The sequence below is a fragment of the Tetrahymena thermophila genome (assembly GCF_000189635.1).
Source record: "Tetrahymena thermophila SB210 genomic scaffold scf_8254464, whole genome shotgun sequence".
Classification (NCBI taxonomy): domain Eukaryota; phylum Ciliophora; class Oligohymenophorea; order Hymenostomatida; family Tetrahymenidae; genus Tetrahymena; species Tetrahymena thermophila.
In genome coordinates, this window is record NW_002476241.1 from 1 (window position 1) to 15,426 (window position 15,426).

Consider the following 15,426-nt stretch of genomic DNA (forward strand, 5'->3'; position numbering starts at 1 on the left):
AACCCCAACCCCAACCCCAACCCCAACCCCAACCCCAACCCCAACCCCAACCCCAACCCCAACCCCAACCCCAACCCCAACCCCAACCCCAACCCCAACCCCAACCCCAACCCCAACCCCAACCCCAACCCCAACCCCAACCCCAACCCCAACCCCAACCCCAACCCCAACCCCAACCCCAACCCCAACCCCAACCCCAACCCCAACCCCAACCCCAACCCCAACCCCAACCCCAACCCCAACCCCAACCCCAACCCCAACCCCAACCCCAACCCCAACCCCAACCCCAACCCCAACCCCAACCCCAACCCCAACCCCGATATTTTATTTTAAGATATTTATGTATTAAACTCTTATATTAATTATTAATAATATGAAAATAAATTTAAAAAAATTAAAATAATAGCTGAAATAAAATTTTAGAATTTAAATGAAAATGGTTGATTTAATTATAATTTCAATATGATTTAATTGTATAATTTTAACACCAAAAATTAGAGTTTAAAGTTAAATACTTATTTTTTGCTTATTAATATTGTTCATTTTAATTAAGAATAGAAAATTTATTTTTATAAAAATTATATATGTATGTTTTGATGAAAAACACATATATCACTTTTATAAATTGTTACAAAAATATTTATTTATTTTTAAAAAATATATCAAGAATCTTAACTTAATTTATTTTAAATAGGACTGAATATATCCTCACTTGTTTCTATTGTTAAACTTTAAATAGTGTTTTTTTATTATGTTTTTGTATTCGAATAATAAGGTGAGTTGATTTTTATGCTTTCATCAAAAAAATCTATTTAAAAAATAATTTTAAAAAATGTTAACAATAAATATTATTACTTTCTTCTTTATCAAATCTTAAAAGCTTGAATTTTTTGCCTGTATTAGATTGTTAAGCTATATTAAAAATAAAATAATTAACTAAATTCTTTAAATTATAAAATACATCTTCTAAGATCTTTAAAACTTGATGTTTAAAAAGCTAGTTTATTGCTTTATGTATTGTTAAAAGCTATTAATTTTTTCTTGCTATCAGACTATGTTAAATTATTTTATTCTTTTCTCATGTTAAATATTAAATTACTATCAATAAATTATTGCATATCTTCATCAAATACAGTTTATTTGCTTTCTTTTTTTATATCAACATAATTAAAAAATTGCTTTTAAATAAGAGTCCATTTTTAAAGAATTTTGAAGTGGTTTGAATTCTATATTTTTATCATTTTTTAAATAAAATTTGGTAACACTGGCCAAGATTTTAATATTAAATTGTGAATACAATTTCTTTATTTTGGATCAAAAGGAATTTAAAATTTAGCCATATTAAATAGCATTCTTATTATGAAAGCAAAATTAAATACTATTACAAAGTATGTCATAGCTTATTTCATAAAGGTACTTTCAAGTAGGTTAATCAGTAATGAAAATACAATAGAGAGAAACTAAATGATAGTTGCAATATAATCTAAATTATTTAAATGTATTGAATTATATGGTCTATTGTATTTTGATAAGATGGCATAAGAGATAAGTACAGAAAAGGAAACAATAGCTTTATTGCCAACATTGTTAAATAAGGTACATAAGTAAATTAAAGATTTCTAAGTTATTTTAACAATTTCCCAATAGTATTTTTCTTTTCTATACTCGTAGAATAAAATTCCATAGCTTTTTATGCTTTAGATTCTCTGTAAAGTATTTCTTCGTGAATAAAGTTGATACCATAAAAATAAAGGTAAAATTAAATATAGTGTCAATAAAGTTGGTATCAACACATACTTGATAACTTAAATGTGATCTTCGCTAAAACAAATATACTATTTATCTATCAGAACATATTTTTGATCTCCAATAGAAATGCAGCTCATTTATTATACAAAATAATTAATGATACTTGGAGAGAAAAATAAACATAGAAAAATGAATGATGATCTTATTTCATATTTTATCATATTTTTACTGCTTTATTTTCTTATCAAAAGTACTATTGAAAAAACAACTAAAGCATAAATTAAAAATAAAAATATTCTAAAAAGTGCTCTTCTTGTAAGAATATTTCCAATTTATAGCTAAATTAGAATACAATCAAGGGATATCCTTTTTTTAGTTTATTAATTAATAATGTTATAAATAAGATTTTACAGTAGCTAAAAATAATGTAAAATAAATGTTCTTTTATTGGAGTTCAAAATTGCTTAAATTATTAATTTAAAAAGAAATTTTTTTGTAAATTTTAATTAAAAATAAACTATGCTAATTACCATGATTATGAAGATGGATCCCCAAATATGCTTAAAAGTAGTTATAGCTATTATGAATAATTAGTAAACTAGAAAACTATAGTTATAATTTATACATAATTAATCAAAAGCTTTGAAGTTACAGTATTTTGGTCTGATTGCGAAGATTTACTAATACATAGTAAATTCATTTTTCTTAAATAGATCAAAATACATTTTTAGGTTGTAAAATGTGATATTTTAGCAAATGAATATATTAGATAGCAAAGAATTAACAAAAAAATAATTGTAAATAAAATATAATTCAAAATATTATTAGAACACTTTTTACAATTTAAGGTATCATTGCTCAAAGAATACCTTTGATCCCAAAGATTACCATTAATATCACAACTATCACAAAGAGCTCCTAAATGTCCTTCAAGGCATATTGATTTTTAAAAGTTATCTAATATTTAAATTAAAAATTAGCTCTATAATTAAATAAAAATTTTACGAGTTGACATTTGAAGAGAAATATTTAATTTTTATTAATTTGAAGTTTAGATGCAACTTTTAGGGTTTTGACATTAAAATATTTATTCGGATTATTATGATACCCTCCAATAACCATCTTAAAGAATAATTATATCTTTTTCACAATAGCTAGCACCTTCAGGACAATGATTGCAAGAATAAACTTGATCATATTAGAATTATGAGAGGAATGAATAGGTACCTATTAAAATTATAAAATAAATACCTCAATAAAATTGTTTTTAATTAAAACTTCTACCGTTTGGGCAAGAATAGCAAGATATTAGGTTGAACTCTCCTTTAGGAATTTGTCCAGCTTAACACTCAAGAAATATCAACTTTATTGTAGTTTTTATAATATTGTTTGAAAATAAATTTTTTGATGTGTCATAAATTGGAACTAATTTAGTTAATTATAGATTGAGATATTATGTGGAGGAGGGAATGGATGTAATTTAAGGTTGAAATGAGAGAAAATTATCATAGACAATTATATTTCCTTAAATGTGTAAAAATTAAGTATTTATATTTGATAAAACTACAATGTAATTATCATATTCATCTATTATTTCTTGATGGACTTAATTTTTAATTTGATTTATTGGATAATTTATTTTTTCATTAAATTAATCAACTAAATAAAAAATTATTGGTTCTGATAGTAAACTTCCTGATACAAGTTAAGAAAATAAATTTTAGTAGTCTTTTTCAAATTTTATTTACTCAGGATAAGAAGTTATATCCTAACCAAATAGAACAGCCTTATTTTATTATATTAAATTATTTTTATCTATTATTAATTAAGAGTTAAGCCCTTAATATCTTATCCCTCCTCCTATTATAGCTTCGTTTCCTATAATTTAAGATTATTTTATTGTTACTTAGCTATTAATAATGTATATTGCTCCACCACACCCTTTTAATACCTTATTTTGAGAAAAAGTAGAGTTTAAAATCGTAATATTTTTTGAGGAATCGAATGCAGTTTAACCATAAAAAGATTACTAGAGAGTGTTTTCAATAAATTCACATTTAATAATCATAATATTATTTTAATTTATATAATAGAGCACTTATCCATTTTATAATTCATTTGATTTGAATTAATTATTGAAAAAGTAAACCATTTAGCTTGTTTTCAATAAATTGTTTTGTTAAAATACGTTTATACTTAGCAGTGTTTCCTTAATAGTATTTTTTTCAAACTTAGAATTTATAATATTAATTATGCTTGAAAATATCTGAATTACATTGCTTAAATAAAAACTTGACTAAATTTGTAAATCAGTGCAGTTAAATGAAATAGATGACAAATAAAAAGATGGTTAATTAAAATCTGTAAATTAACATTCTAATATTTTAATAGCCTAAATCTATATTTAAGAAGTAATCTATATTATATTCTAATCTATTTATTCTTAGACTTAAAGAAATGCGGGAGCAGAGGAATTGGTCATTTCGAAAGTATCTAATACGATGTTTGAAACTCCTATCATTTATATAACTTAGTATTGATCACCTTTGAAGTTACATTTTGAAATTGATAAGTTTGATAGGACAAAGAATGAACTATTTCTAATGTAATAGAATGGTCCTATTAATTAGGTTTCTTACAATACTGTATTATTTAGAGTAATATTTTATACATTCTAAAACCTGAATAGATTATTAAGTTATATATTTGAACCAAAAATCTTTAAATTTGATATAATAAGTTATTAAATATTTAAAAATTAAACAAAATTCTATACAGAATTTTCAGATTTTATTAAGTTTACATTTTTAATAATAATAGTATCGATGTAAACAGTTTGAACATTAGCTATTAACATCAGCGATTCATTTTAGGTAGTTATATTTTAAATAGAGCGATCATAAAATGTTATTTCTAAATTTTAAATTGATAATAAACTTAAATTTTATAATATAAACGATATTTATTGATCTAAATTAATTTTTATGTTCAACATTTTTAAATTTTATAATTACTGATTTAAGTTAAAATAGATAGGAATAGAGAATTCTGGTTATAAAGTTTTACTAAAACTTGGTAAACTCAAAGCCATATTTTAAATTTCTAATTGAGAGCAACCTTCAATTTATACTTTATCAAAGTCATATTACCCATAATCAAATAGGAAAATCGTTGAATCTGCAGAATCAGAATATATTCTTAAAATAAAACTAATTTTACTTAGTGGTTAGAATAAATCATTTCTAAAATATAAAGTTGATTGTGGAGCGAAATAAACTTAAATGACTTTTAGATTTGCATATCCTGTTATTATAAACTATTGCTGTAGTTATTCTATTTCTTTTTTATAATTTAAGAGTGATAAATCTTAAGTATAGTTAGAAAAGCTATAAACACACTATAAATTTGATTATTTATTCTATAAATTGGATTAATCATTGTCTAATAATACATTATATTAAATTAAGCTTATATCATGTTACTAACTTATTATCAAAGAAATTTAATAAGTATTTTTCTACTATAAAGGTAAAATCTGACTGTATCCTATTAAAGGTTTTTCAACTTACAAAGATTGTAGTAAATAAAAGTAATTTTTTGAAAATTAATATGCTTCGATTGACACTTTAGTAACTATAAGGAAGACAGATTAATGAATGATTTTTATGTTTTGTATATTTGTTATATTAGACTATCTTATTACTAAATAAAGTGAGAAATCTGCTAATAGATAAATATTTAACTAAGAAAATGTTTTCAAAACAAGGTACTAAGAATATTGTTCTGAAATATCAGTTTTTTCTAACTTTATTTTTTAATAAAAAGGAATACCTTATTAGGAAAGAATTTCCATGGTTTATTATACAGGTTAATAAATATTATAAGATATTTAAACAAATTCGCCATTTGTATCTAGTGGATAAATTTATAGATCAAATACATTTTGAAGCTAAACTAAAATGTATTGCTATCCTAAATATATTTACTAAATCTTTTATGTTTATTTATATTATTCTATTCTATTATTATTTAAATACCAACAAAATATAGTATCATTTAACTTAAAAACAAGAGGGTAGTTAGAAAAATTCGAATTCAGCTTTTAACTAAATTTAAAAGATTGATAGCTAGATAATTAGTTCATCAATTCAAGGTTTTACAATTATATTTTTTATGGGTTTTTTAAGTCTAATTTTAAATAAAATTATCCTTAATAACACAAGCAGTAAATAATTTATTTTCTAATATCGCAATCATCTATTGTATGATTGAAGGAACTATTATTGATTATTTATTCTTAGCTTAAATCATCAAGTATTTATACGCTAATAGCTTAATTGGTTTAAAGAAATAGAATAGGGAAATTAGGTGATTCTTCAAGCAAAGTATAAAAAATATATTAGCTGCTTACAAAAAAAAATGATTTCATCAGTTTTATATCTTTTTCATTCACAATATAAAGGTTATATCTGAGAAGGTGATATTGAATTAAAAGATATTAATTTTATTGATTTATTATCATATTTCTAATCTTATAATTAATGTAATTACTAACATCATCACCATTTTCAAGTTAACCTCCATATTAAGGAAACTTTGCTTAAGATTAATCTCTTAAATCTATCTATTTGTAAGGAGTTATATTAGAATATTACAAAGAAATTCTATAAAAAGATAATTAATTATATAAAAATTCATTTGTAAAAGCTATGATAAAATTAATTTATTTGTTTGTATCAGCAATAAGTAACGAATCTATCATATTTCCATCATTAACTAAACTATAAAAATTTTATGAATCATAAAAAGAAATAGAAGAGTAATCATAGATGATAACAGAAATTTATGTTACTACTGTTAAAATATTAGTTAGTTTATCTAAGTTTATTGATAAAATATATCCATCTTTTTAATTTTAACTTAGATTGTCATTATAATTTATAAACTAAATTATTTGCATTTAAGAAATCTTAATAAAAAATATATTATCATTAAAACACACGATTAGAATATCCTTTTAGAAATCTTCAATAATCTAATATAAAATCTACTAATTTTATGTTGAAAATTATGATGAATATAATGATATATCTACTATTTAGACCTGTTAGCTCTTTTAATATTAGTCTCCTAAATACATAATTTAAATTTAATATTAGCTGTTTGGTGCAACAATTACATTTATAGGATAATTAATATAGAATGTTTATGAAAGATCGATTTACTATTTATTAAAAAAATTTTTTAATTTTTTTAATTTATTTTTTGGAAAATTTAATAATATTTATCTAAATCAAGAAGTTTTAAAATTAGAAAATCAAAATTTTAATTTAAAAAAGAATTAGTTTAATAATTAAAAATTTATTTAAAATAATAATTTATAGAAAATAAATTTCTATAATTATATAATTGAATTACATTTGTGAATGGTATTGACTTAATGAGCTAAAAGGATGAAGAATATATGTTACATTATGAATAATCCTGGCTACAAAATATTATTCTTTAATTAAATTTATCATAAAATAGTTAAACGAAAGTTTAAGTTACAAATATTGTAACATATGTTTTAAATTTTAAAAAATGTGGTGCATCATATATTACAGCTATGCATGGATTTGTTATTATTATAAAAATATTAAGATCATCAATCTAATATAATCCTACCATTTGCTAATTTCCTAATGCAGTTGTAGTTATAAACCAGTTAGTATTATTTAGGGTGTATGAAAAACTGGTAATTTATTTAGTTTATTTTAAAAGGATTTCTTAATTAACTTTATCAAATTAATAAGTACATTGCAAAGCTTTATTATAAGAACCATCAGCTGGCATTTCGTATAAAGGTTAACCACTATTAAGCTAAAAAATGAACCATTAGCAGGAATCATTAGAAATTAAGAGTATATTTTCATCTATCTCTATTAAGACTTATTATATTTATGAAGGTATTTAATTTAGAACATATTATAATACTTCATTTAAGTATAAAATAATTCCATTTTGAAAATAAATTACTTAATAATTATTTTTTGAAATCATTCCTGAAATATTTTATAAACCTGGTTGATTAATCTAACTAATATATTTTATCTTTTTTTAAAATATAATTAATAATTAATTAAATATTTTTAAATTTACTTGTAATTATTTTTTGTAATCTATAGAAGAGAAAAATAATTAATTTATTGAATTTTTTAGGACTAGATATATTTTATTAATGTTCTTATCTATACTAGATATAATAATGGTTTGATTTAAATTAGTTAGTACAAAGGCGTTTAGGTACATTTAGCTAGGTATTTTCAATTATATTTAGGAGCTAATTTATTAAAAATATTATTTAAGTTTCAGAAATAAAAAATGCATTACCTGATTATTCCAGATTATCCTATAATGGAACAAATTCCTGATTTATCTTTAAGCTTACTTCCTGAATATTATGCGCTTGGGAGAATATTTTACTATGTATCGCATGTATTAGAAGGAAGTTAAACTATACAATTTTTTCTTATTTACAGCTTATCATCTATTGCATATACTTCTAAAGATTTTCCTACTAAAATACCAAACTTTTTATTAAAAAAATTTTATTAAGATAAAACTACTCTTTAAAAAATAAAGTTACTTACATGAATCTCATCTGAAAATAAAATGATAGTGTTGATAGATTGAAGAAATTTGAATAATTTTTCAGATTAATTAGAAAAATCAAGAACTTATATTTATTTTGAATCATATGATACTAAAATATATCTACCAATTTGAGCATAATCTAGTAAATCTCCGTAAGTTGAATATGACAAAGATAAAATATTTAAATTATAATCAATAAATTGAATAATCTTTTACTGAAAAATAACTATAACACTGAAAAAAGTAAAGTCTAAAAATTAAATCTAATTATTTTGGAGTTATAATTATGTTGTTTGAATTTTTTATCCTTAAAAATCTATTAAGAAGCAAAAATTTTAAGTTATTGCTATTATTCTTTCTTATTCAATTTAAGTTGCAAATAATATCTATTTTTCTTATTAGATTTTATTAACTATAAGCTATATATCAATAGTTGTAAAATTAATAAAATCGAAGAAAGAAAATATGCTAGAATTTTCATCAATAAGGCAAACCACTTTATATTGTTTGCTAAAGAAAAGAAATTTCAAGCTCTTTTTTAAAATTAAAAAATATTAATTTATATTACAATGAAAAGAATTTTACATAATTAAGATCCTATCTAACAGGCATTTATTTAATAATAGTTCCATCTATTTAAAAATTAACTATGTGACTATCTTTTGTTTAACCAAAAGTATAAACGTAAAAGTTTTCTTAGTCGTCATAAAAAGGGAAAGCATATATCTAAAGTTAAGGAATGACTATTTAACTTATAAATTATTTTTCATTTTCTTATCTTTTCGAAAGATCTACAATTATTAATGATTCTGACTCAAAAAAATATAGCTTTTGTAATTAAGTATTATAAAAAGGAAATACGTAATATTACATCTATAAATTTACTATAATATCTGAATTTTTAATACTCCTTAATATACTATTACCTGCAAAACCATTTAATTAATATAATTAGCTTTTTTATACAATGGTAGTAGCAAATACTCCTATTGTGCTATCTGCAGGTCTTTGGGTTTTACATATTGTTTATTTTAGCTTTATATAATTCCCATTATCATATAGTTGTAATTAATAAAAATTATTCTCATTTGTTGTTAAGATGATATAATTATCAATTATATGAATACTGTAAAATATTTCTTTGATAAAATATTTAATAAATGTCAAAGTCGTTAAATCTAATTTATAAATGTAATGTGCTATATAATAATCTGCATAGATCAAATATTTATCTAAAATTTGATAATACAAAATTGGTATGTTTCCCTAGAATTAATCTATGTTAACTAACTTTGTCTCTCCTTACAAATTTTATTAGATACTAATTAATTAACATGCAATACTATTGATATAGTACTTGTAGTTAGCAGCTATTACGATTAAGTATCTATTAGAAGATACAATATCTATGTAATAATTAGAAGTATTTAAATCTGGAATAAAAAATTCTGCACATTCTGGTATTTAATTTTTATTAATTATAATTGTACAGTAAGTATTAAATCCTAAGAGTAAGTAAATATTCAAAGTTGCTCGTTTAATTTAGCTGTATTAACTCTTTAATTTGCAAATTATTTATGTATTTCTATATAAAATACCTTATTACAAATTACCTTATTCATCTATCCACTTTTCTAAAATTAAATAAATTATGAATATATTAAAACATAAGTAAATTTAAATTTACCTTAAGATTTATAAATCAATAGTTCTTATGTAAATTATATTAAAACAATAAAATTTTAGCTCAATAAAATATCATATTAAATTGAAAGTGGTAAGCATTATTAATTTTAAAACAAATTCTCAACTTCAAAAACAATCACTTTTTGCTCACTCATTAAGCAAATAAAATCTTAGCCTTCGTATTCTACTTAATCTATAAATATCAATTATCCATTTGTTGATTATTAAAGCATATTTATTTCATGAACTTAATTTGATTTCAAATCAAATAATTAAATATATTTTGAGTAAATGCAATAGTAGAACTATTCTGTATAAAAATAAAAATGTATATAATACAATCTAAATAAAAATATAATTTACTTTTAGAGAGCTTACATATAAGATTAGGGTCTGGATTTAATAAACTAGCGCTAATTTCAGATAGAAAGTTAATTATTGGAGATTGAAGCAACCAAAATTTTATATTTCCAATTGTGTCATATGAGATAAGAATTTCTTAATTATTAATATCTTAAAATAAGCTAAATGATTTTATTGTTTGCTAATATACCTCTCCTCTGTATAAATGGCAATAATTACTTACAGATTTTTATATTGGGCATTAGATAGCTGCTTAACAGCTAGAAATTTATTCATTTTAGATTTCCTATATCTAACACTAAAATACACAATCACTTTTTAAAGCATTCAAATATTTATTGGCTTTAATACATGATGAAATACATTAGCCATTTTTAAGATCAAATCCCTATTAACACTAGATACATTCGCTTGAAGAAAAACATTTTAAGCACCCATAAACTAAACATGCTTCACATTCATTATTATTTTAAAAATCTGTATTTTTGCACTCTTAAACACATTAATTTTAATCTTTATTTAATAAATATGGTTTTTAGCATTAATTACAATTTTAATAATCTTCTGTGAATGGTTATCCAATTTATTGTTACCCAATTTGGCAGTTACTACAATTATTTATACAGCTAAAGCATTATTAGCTGTAGGCATTTAATCCTTATCCAGTTAAACATTCTAAACATTTCATAAAGCTATTATTATATAATAATATCAATAAAATAAGTTATCTCATAACCTCAAATTTATATTTAAATAGTAATGTAAATTTATTATTTAAAATTATATATTATTTAAATATATATTGCTAATTAGTTGATTTTTCAATATTTAATTATATTAAAAATATAATGACTATTTCACAGTATGAATTCTTAATTCTGATTTTAATAATTTATGGATTAATCAAAACACTAGATAATAATTAACAAGAATCTATATTAAAAAAATAGCTAGCATTATTCTTATTAATATTTTATTTTTTAAATAATCATTAATGATTTAAAGATAAAGTATTATATGATTTTAAAAAATGAAAATGCAGATTACTAATATCATTTTAGTAATTTAAAATTTAATTATTTCATATTATTTTATTGATTTATTTTTCATAAAATCAGAAATATATCAAAATAAAATATAATTTGAATAAAAATAAATAAATGTTTTAATTTTTTTTAAATTATTTGATTATTTAAATTAATATTATTAAAAAAAATATTCTTTCAAATAAAATGATATTATTTGAATAATTAAAGGATTAAAGGATATAAAATTAATTTTCATTAACTAAAATATATAAAATAAACAATCATTTATTTAAAAAAAAATAATTTCTATTAAGATAAGGTAATTTCATCTTCTTTTATTGATTAATTTAAAATATTACTTTTTAAAAAGGTTAAATATTTTGGAAAATATTTGATTATTAAATAATTAATATTTTCTTTTAAAATAATTATCATGTAATATTATAAAATAAAAATCTATAATAAATTAAAAATTTAATTTCTTAAATTACATAATTATATTAACAAATTAAAATTATTAAATAAATTAATCTATTTTTAAGCAAATTCAGGAAATAAATTCTTAATTCTCCACTTCCATAAGAATTTAATACCTGGATTTGCTATAATTTTTTGAAAAATTACTTTTGTTTATGTAATTTAAAAATCTATTTAAAAAAATTATTCATTTTTATTTAATTACTTAACTATTTGAATTTTTTCAATTTATACCTACTTCTCTTTGATTTATATTCTATTTTTAAGTAAGCAATTTAAACAACGCTATCAATATTTAATAAAGAATTTTATATTAACTCTATTCTTAATTTTTATAAACTTGATATTTGATCTCTCAATTATAATTATTTATTTTATCCATTAAACTATAATTAAAACTAAATAAATTTCTAAATATACTTTTTGTTAATTAAATTTCCATAAATTGTTATTCAAATTTAATAAAAATAAATAAAGGATATAATAAAAAATATATTTTAAAGATCGAGAAGATGTAATTTTATGAATATTCTTTAAATTTATTTTTATAAATAAAAAGTTTTTAGATAGCTTTAATCTCATTTAGTTTTTCATATTAATATTAATTGTTATTATTATTGCTAATCTATTTTTTTACATATTAATTTATTAAGTTATTCACAATATTATTTTTCTAATAGATATTCTCATCTATTTTGATTTATTTACATTTTCACAAATATGTTTTTTAACTTAATTTATAATTTTCAAATTTTATTTTGATTATAAATTAATTTCTTATTATTTCATATTTTTTATTCTTTTTTTCATTCATTCTGAATGATTAATAAATCAAATAAATTTTTTACAATATTTAAAAAGTCGCAATTAAATTATAATGATGAAGATGCATCAGACTTATGTTCTGATTTAGAAAATATCATAAATCTCAGGCTTGATATCTAGTAAAAATAATTTATTTGCTTTGGATTATGATATCTTTTAATATAAAAATTAATTTAAAACAATAAAGCTTGTAAAAAAAATTTATGGGATTTTTATTTAATTAATTTTTCTCTAATTTTGTTTTTTTCTTGTTAATATTTCAAAATATTTAAATTTCAAATTTAATTTTGATTAATATTTAATAAAGTATTCAGGTGGGGTAGGTTAATTAAATTTTTTACCCCCTCGGTTAAAATTTTAATTAATAAAAAAACCAGATAATCGATCCTACCCTAAGTTAAGACACATGACCTACCCCCACCCATTTTTTTAATAATTTGTTTTATCTAACCAAATAATTAATTAAATACATTTTTTTCAATATTAAAATGTAACAATTGAATTTCGCAGTTGGTGCATCAAATTTAAGCTCTAGTTAATCAAAATGCGCTAATATCTTAATTTAACACTTTATCTGAAGTAAAAGCAATTTATTTATTTTAGATTGTTAAACTCTTAATATAAAATTAAATATAAAGTAAATATAATAAATACTCTTTTAATTAATTTATGAGCTTTTGACTTCATTTATTTTTCTTTTTTACTTTACATTAATTTTTTTTTTCATTTTTCATTTTTAATTAATTATAAATAATATCTTCAATAGTTAAAAAGGTCTAATGTAATTAGACTAATTGCGCATCAGACTTATGTTTTGGTTTATATACAAAATGCATTAATCTCTCAAATTTGGCACTTTATTTCAAGTAAAAAAAAGTAGTTTATTTGCCTTGATTGTGATATTTTTTAATATAAAAATAAATTTAAAATAATAAAACAATTTTAATAAATTAATAATTTTCTTTTATGATTATGTTTTATTTTTCTTTCTAACTAACGAATTGATTTAATACATTTTTTTTAATATTAAAAAAAAAGAAACAATTAAATTGGTGAATAGTAGAATAGAAATACTCGCGCATATAAATGAACTCAGAATACAACTTAAAATTAATTTTTATCATATTTATATATTTTTTATTGATTTTATTATGTATTAATAAAGTGTTTAAATATACATTTGATTTATAGGTAGAGAGAGAATTATTAATAGTAGAATTTAAAGTAAGGAACAAATATCTTAAGTCAAAAAGATTAATCTTATTTATGATTTATGTTAATAAATAAAGGTTGAAAATAAGATGAATTAATATATTTATATCTAGAATATTATATAATTTATTTTTATATTTGATATTAAAATATTTTGCAATAGAATAACAAAGCATTAATTTTAATTTATTTATAATTATTTTTATATTGATAAATAAATAAAAATTTTCTTGAATAAAGTAATTCCTCATCTAAAATAATAAAACAGATTTCATTACATATATTAGGTTTTAATAAATAACTAATAAAAATAAGTGTCTTTTAAACTAAAGAAATGCAAGTCTTTTATAAATCATATTTAAAAATTAGAATGTATTAATAATAAAAATTTATTTATTTTTAAATTATAACTAAATATTAAATAAAAATTATCAAATATAGCTTATTCAGTTAAAAAATTTTCAAATAAAGAAAAATGTTTTATTTCCTGAAAAAATAAAAAATTTTTAATCAAAGATTTAATTTTTTGATTAAGAAATCTAAATTTTTTTATCAAAAATTTAATTTTTATTTAATTTTTTTTTTTACATATCATATGAAAGAAAAGAATGTTTAACTCTAAAAATTAAATGTTTTACTAATTTAAAATTTATATTTCTTCATTATATAATTAAATCTTTGACTAAACATTTTTTGTTTTTTTAGTTTATTCAGGTTCGAAACCTATTTTGATACTTTTTTTTATTATTTTATATTTTCTTAAAATTAAAAGAATAATATTTATTATTCTACTAAATATGTATTTCCTTTGTAAAACCTAATTTTAATACTCTTGTATTAAGAAATTTTTTTTTTTTATTTTCACAAAAATGAAAAATTTGATTCATGTTTATTTTAATTACTAATTCAAACATAAAATTCAATTATCATTAATTTATATTTTAAAATTCGATAGATTAAATAGAATTTATTATTTATAGTTTCTAGTTCTTTTGCTTTTGGATTATAGATTTTGGTTTGATGCAACTTCAATAGGTATCTAGGAAGCGTTTTATATTGATGGAGAAGGATATTCTGTTAGTTTATCTATACTAAAATTTCTTTTCTTTCTTTGGGTAGTTAAAGGAGTACTAAAGACAGTATTTCCATCAGCCACTTTATTCAAAGCTTCTTAAGAAATAATATTTTTTAAATTTAAATCACTCACTTACTTAGCCATTTTAGATTCAAGTGCAATTGATTACGCAAGTCTTTTTTGGGTTAAGGATATATCTTTTAAGCTGGTAGAAGGAATAACTTTTGATCTTTGTCTCTAAGTTAATATTTTTTTAATCTTTGCTGAAATTGTTACTCCGATTTTGAAAAATAAATATAGTAGCTCTAAAAATATGATAAATATATATGAGAATATAATAATCCAAGAAAAACTAAGTCTATTATCTTCACTCAT

At 20.3% G+C, this 15,426-nt stretch overlaps 4 protein-coding genes across 4 annotated transcripts; 1 reads left to right on the forward strand and 3 right to left on the reverse strand. All coding sequences in view use genetic code 6, as the record gives it.

Moving 5' to 3' along the window:
• Positions 1–662: 662 nt before the first annotated feature.
• TTHERM_00578410 (hypothetical protein) lies at positions 663–1,082 on the reverse strand (the record flags this gene model as incomplete). Its single annotated transcript, XM_001022842.2, has 3 exons — positions 663–808; positions 856–912; positions 962–1,082. The coding sequence occupies 3 exons, from the start codon at positions 1,080–1,082 to the stop codon at positions 663–665; spliced, it is 324 nt and encodes a 107-aa protein (XP_001022842.2).
• Positions 1,083–2,292: 1,210 nt separating this feature from the next.
• On the forward strand, positions 2,293–2,692 carry TTHERM_000578419 (hypothetical protein; the record flags this gene model as incomplete). Its single annotated transcript, XM_012799487.1, has 3 exons — positions 2,293–2,342; positions 2,390–2,439; positions 2,598–2,692. 3 exons carry the CDS (start codon positions 2,293–2,295, stop codon positions 2,690–2,692), a joined length of 195 nt encoding a protein of 64 aa, XP_012654941.1.
• Positions 2,693–13,074: 10,382 nt separating this feature from the next.
• On the reverse strand, positions 13,075–13,491 carry TTHERM_000578429 (hypothetical protein; the record flags this gene model as incomplete). The annotated part of the gene is made up of 1 exon (XM_012799488.1): positions 13,075–13,491. One exon carries the CDS (start codon positions 13,489–13,491, stop codon positions 13,075–13,077), a length of 417 nt encoding a protein of 138 aa, XP_012654942.1.
• Positions 13,492–14,895: 1,404 nt separating this feature from the next.
• TTHERM_00578440 (transmembrane protein, putative) lies at positions 14,896–15,426 on the reverse strand (the record flags this gene model as incomplete). The annotated part of the gene is made up of 1 exon (XM_001022845.2): positions 14,896–15,426. The coding sequence occupies one exon, from the start codon at positions 15,424–15,426 to the stop codon at positions 14,896–14,898; it is 531 nt and encodes a 176-aa protein (XP_001022845.2).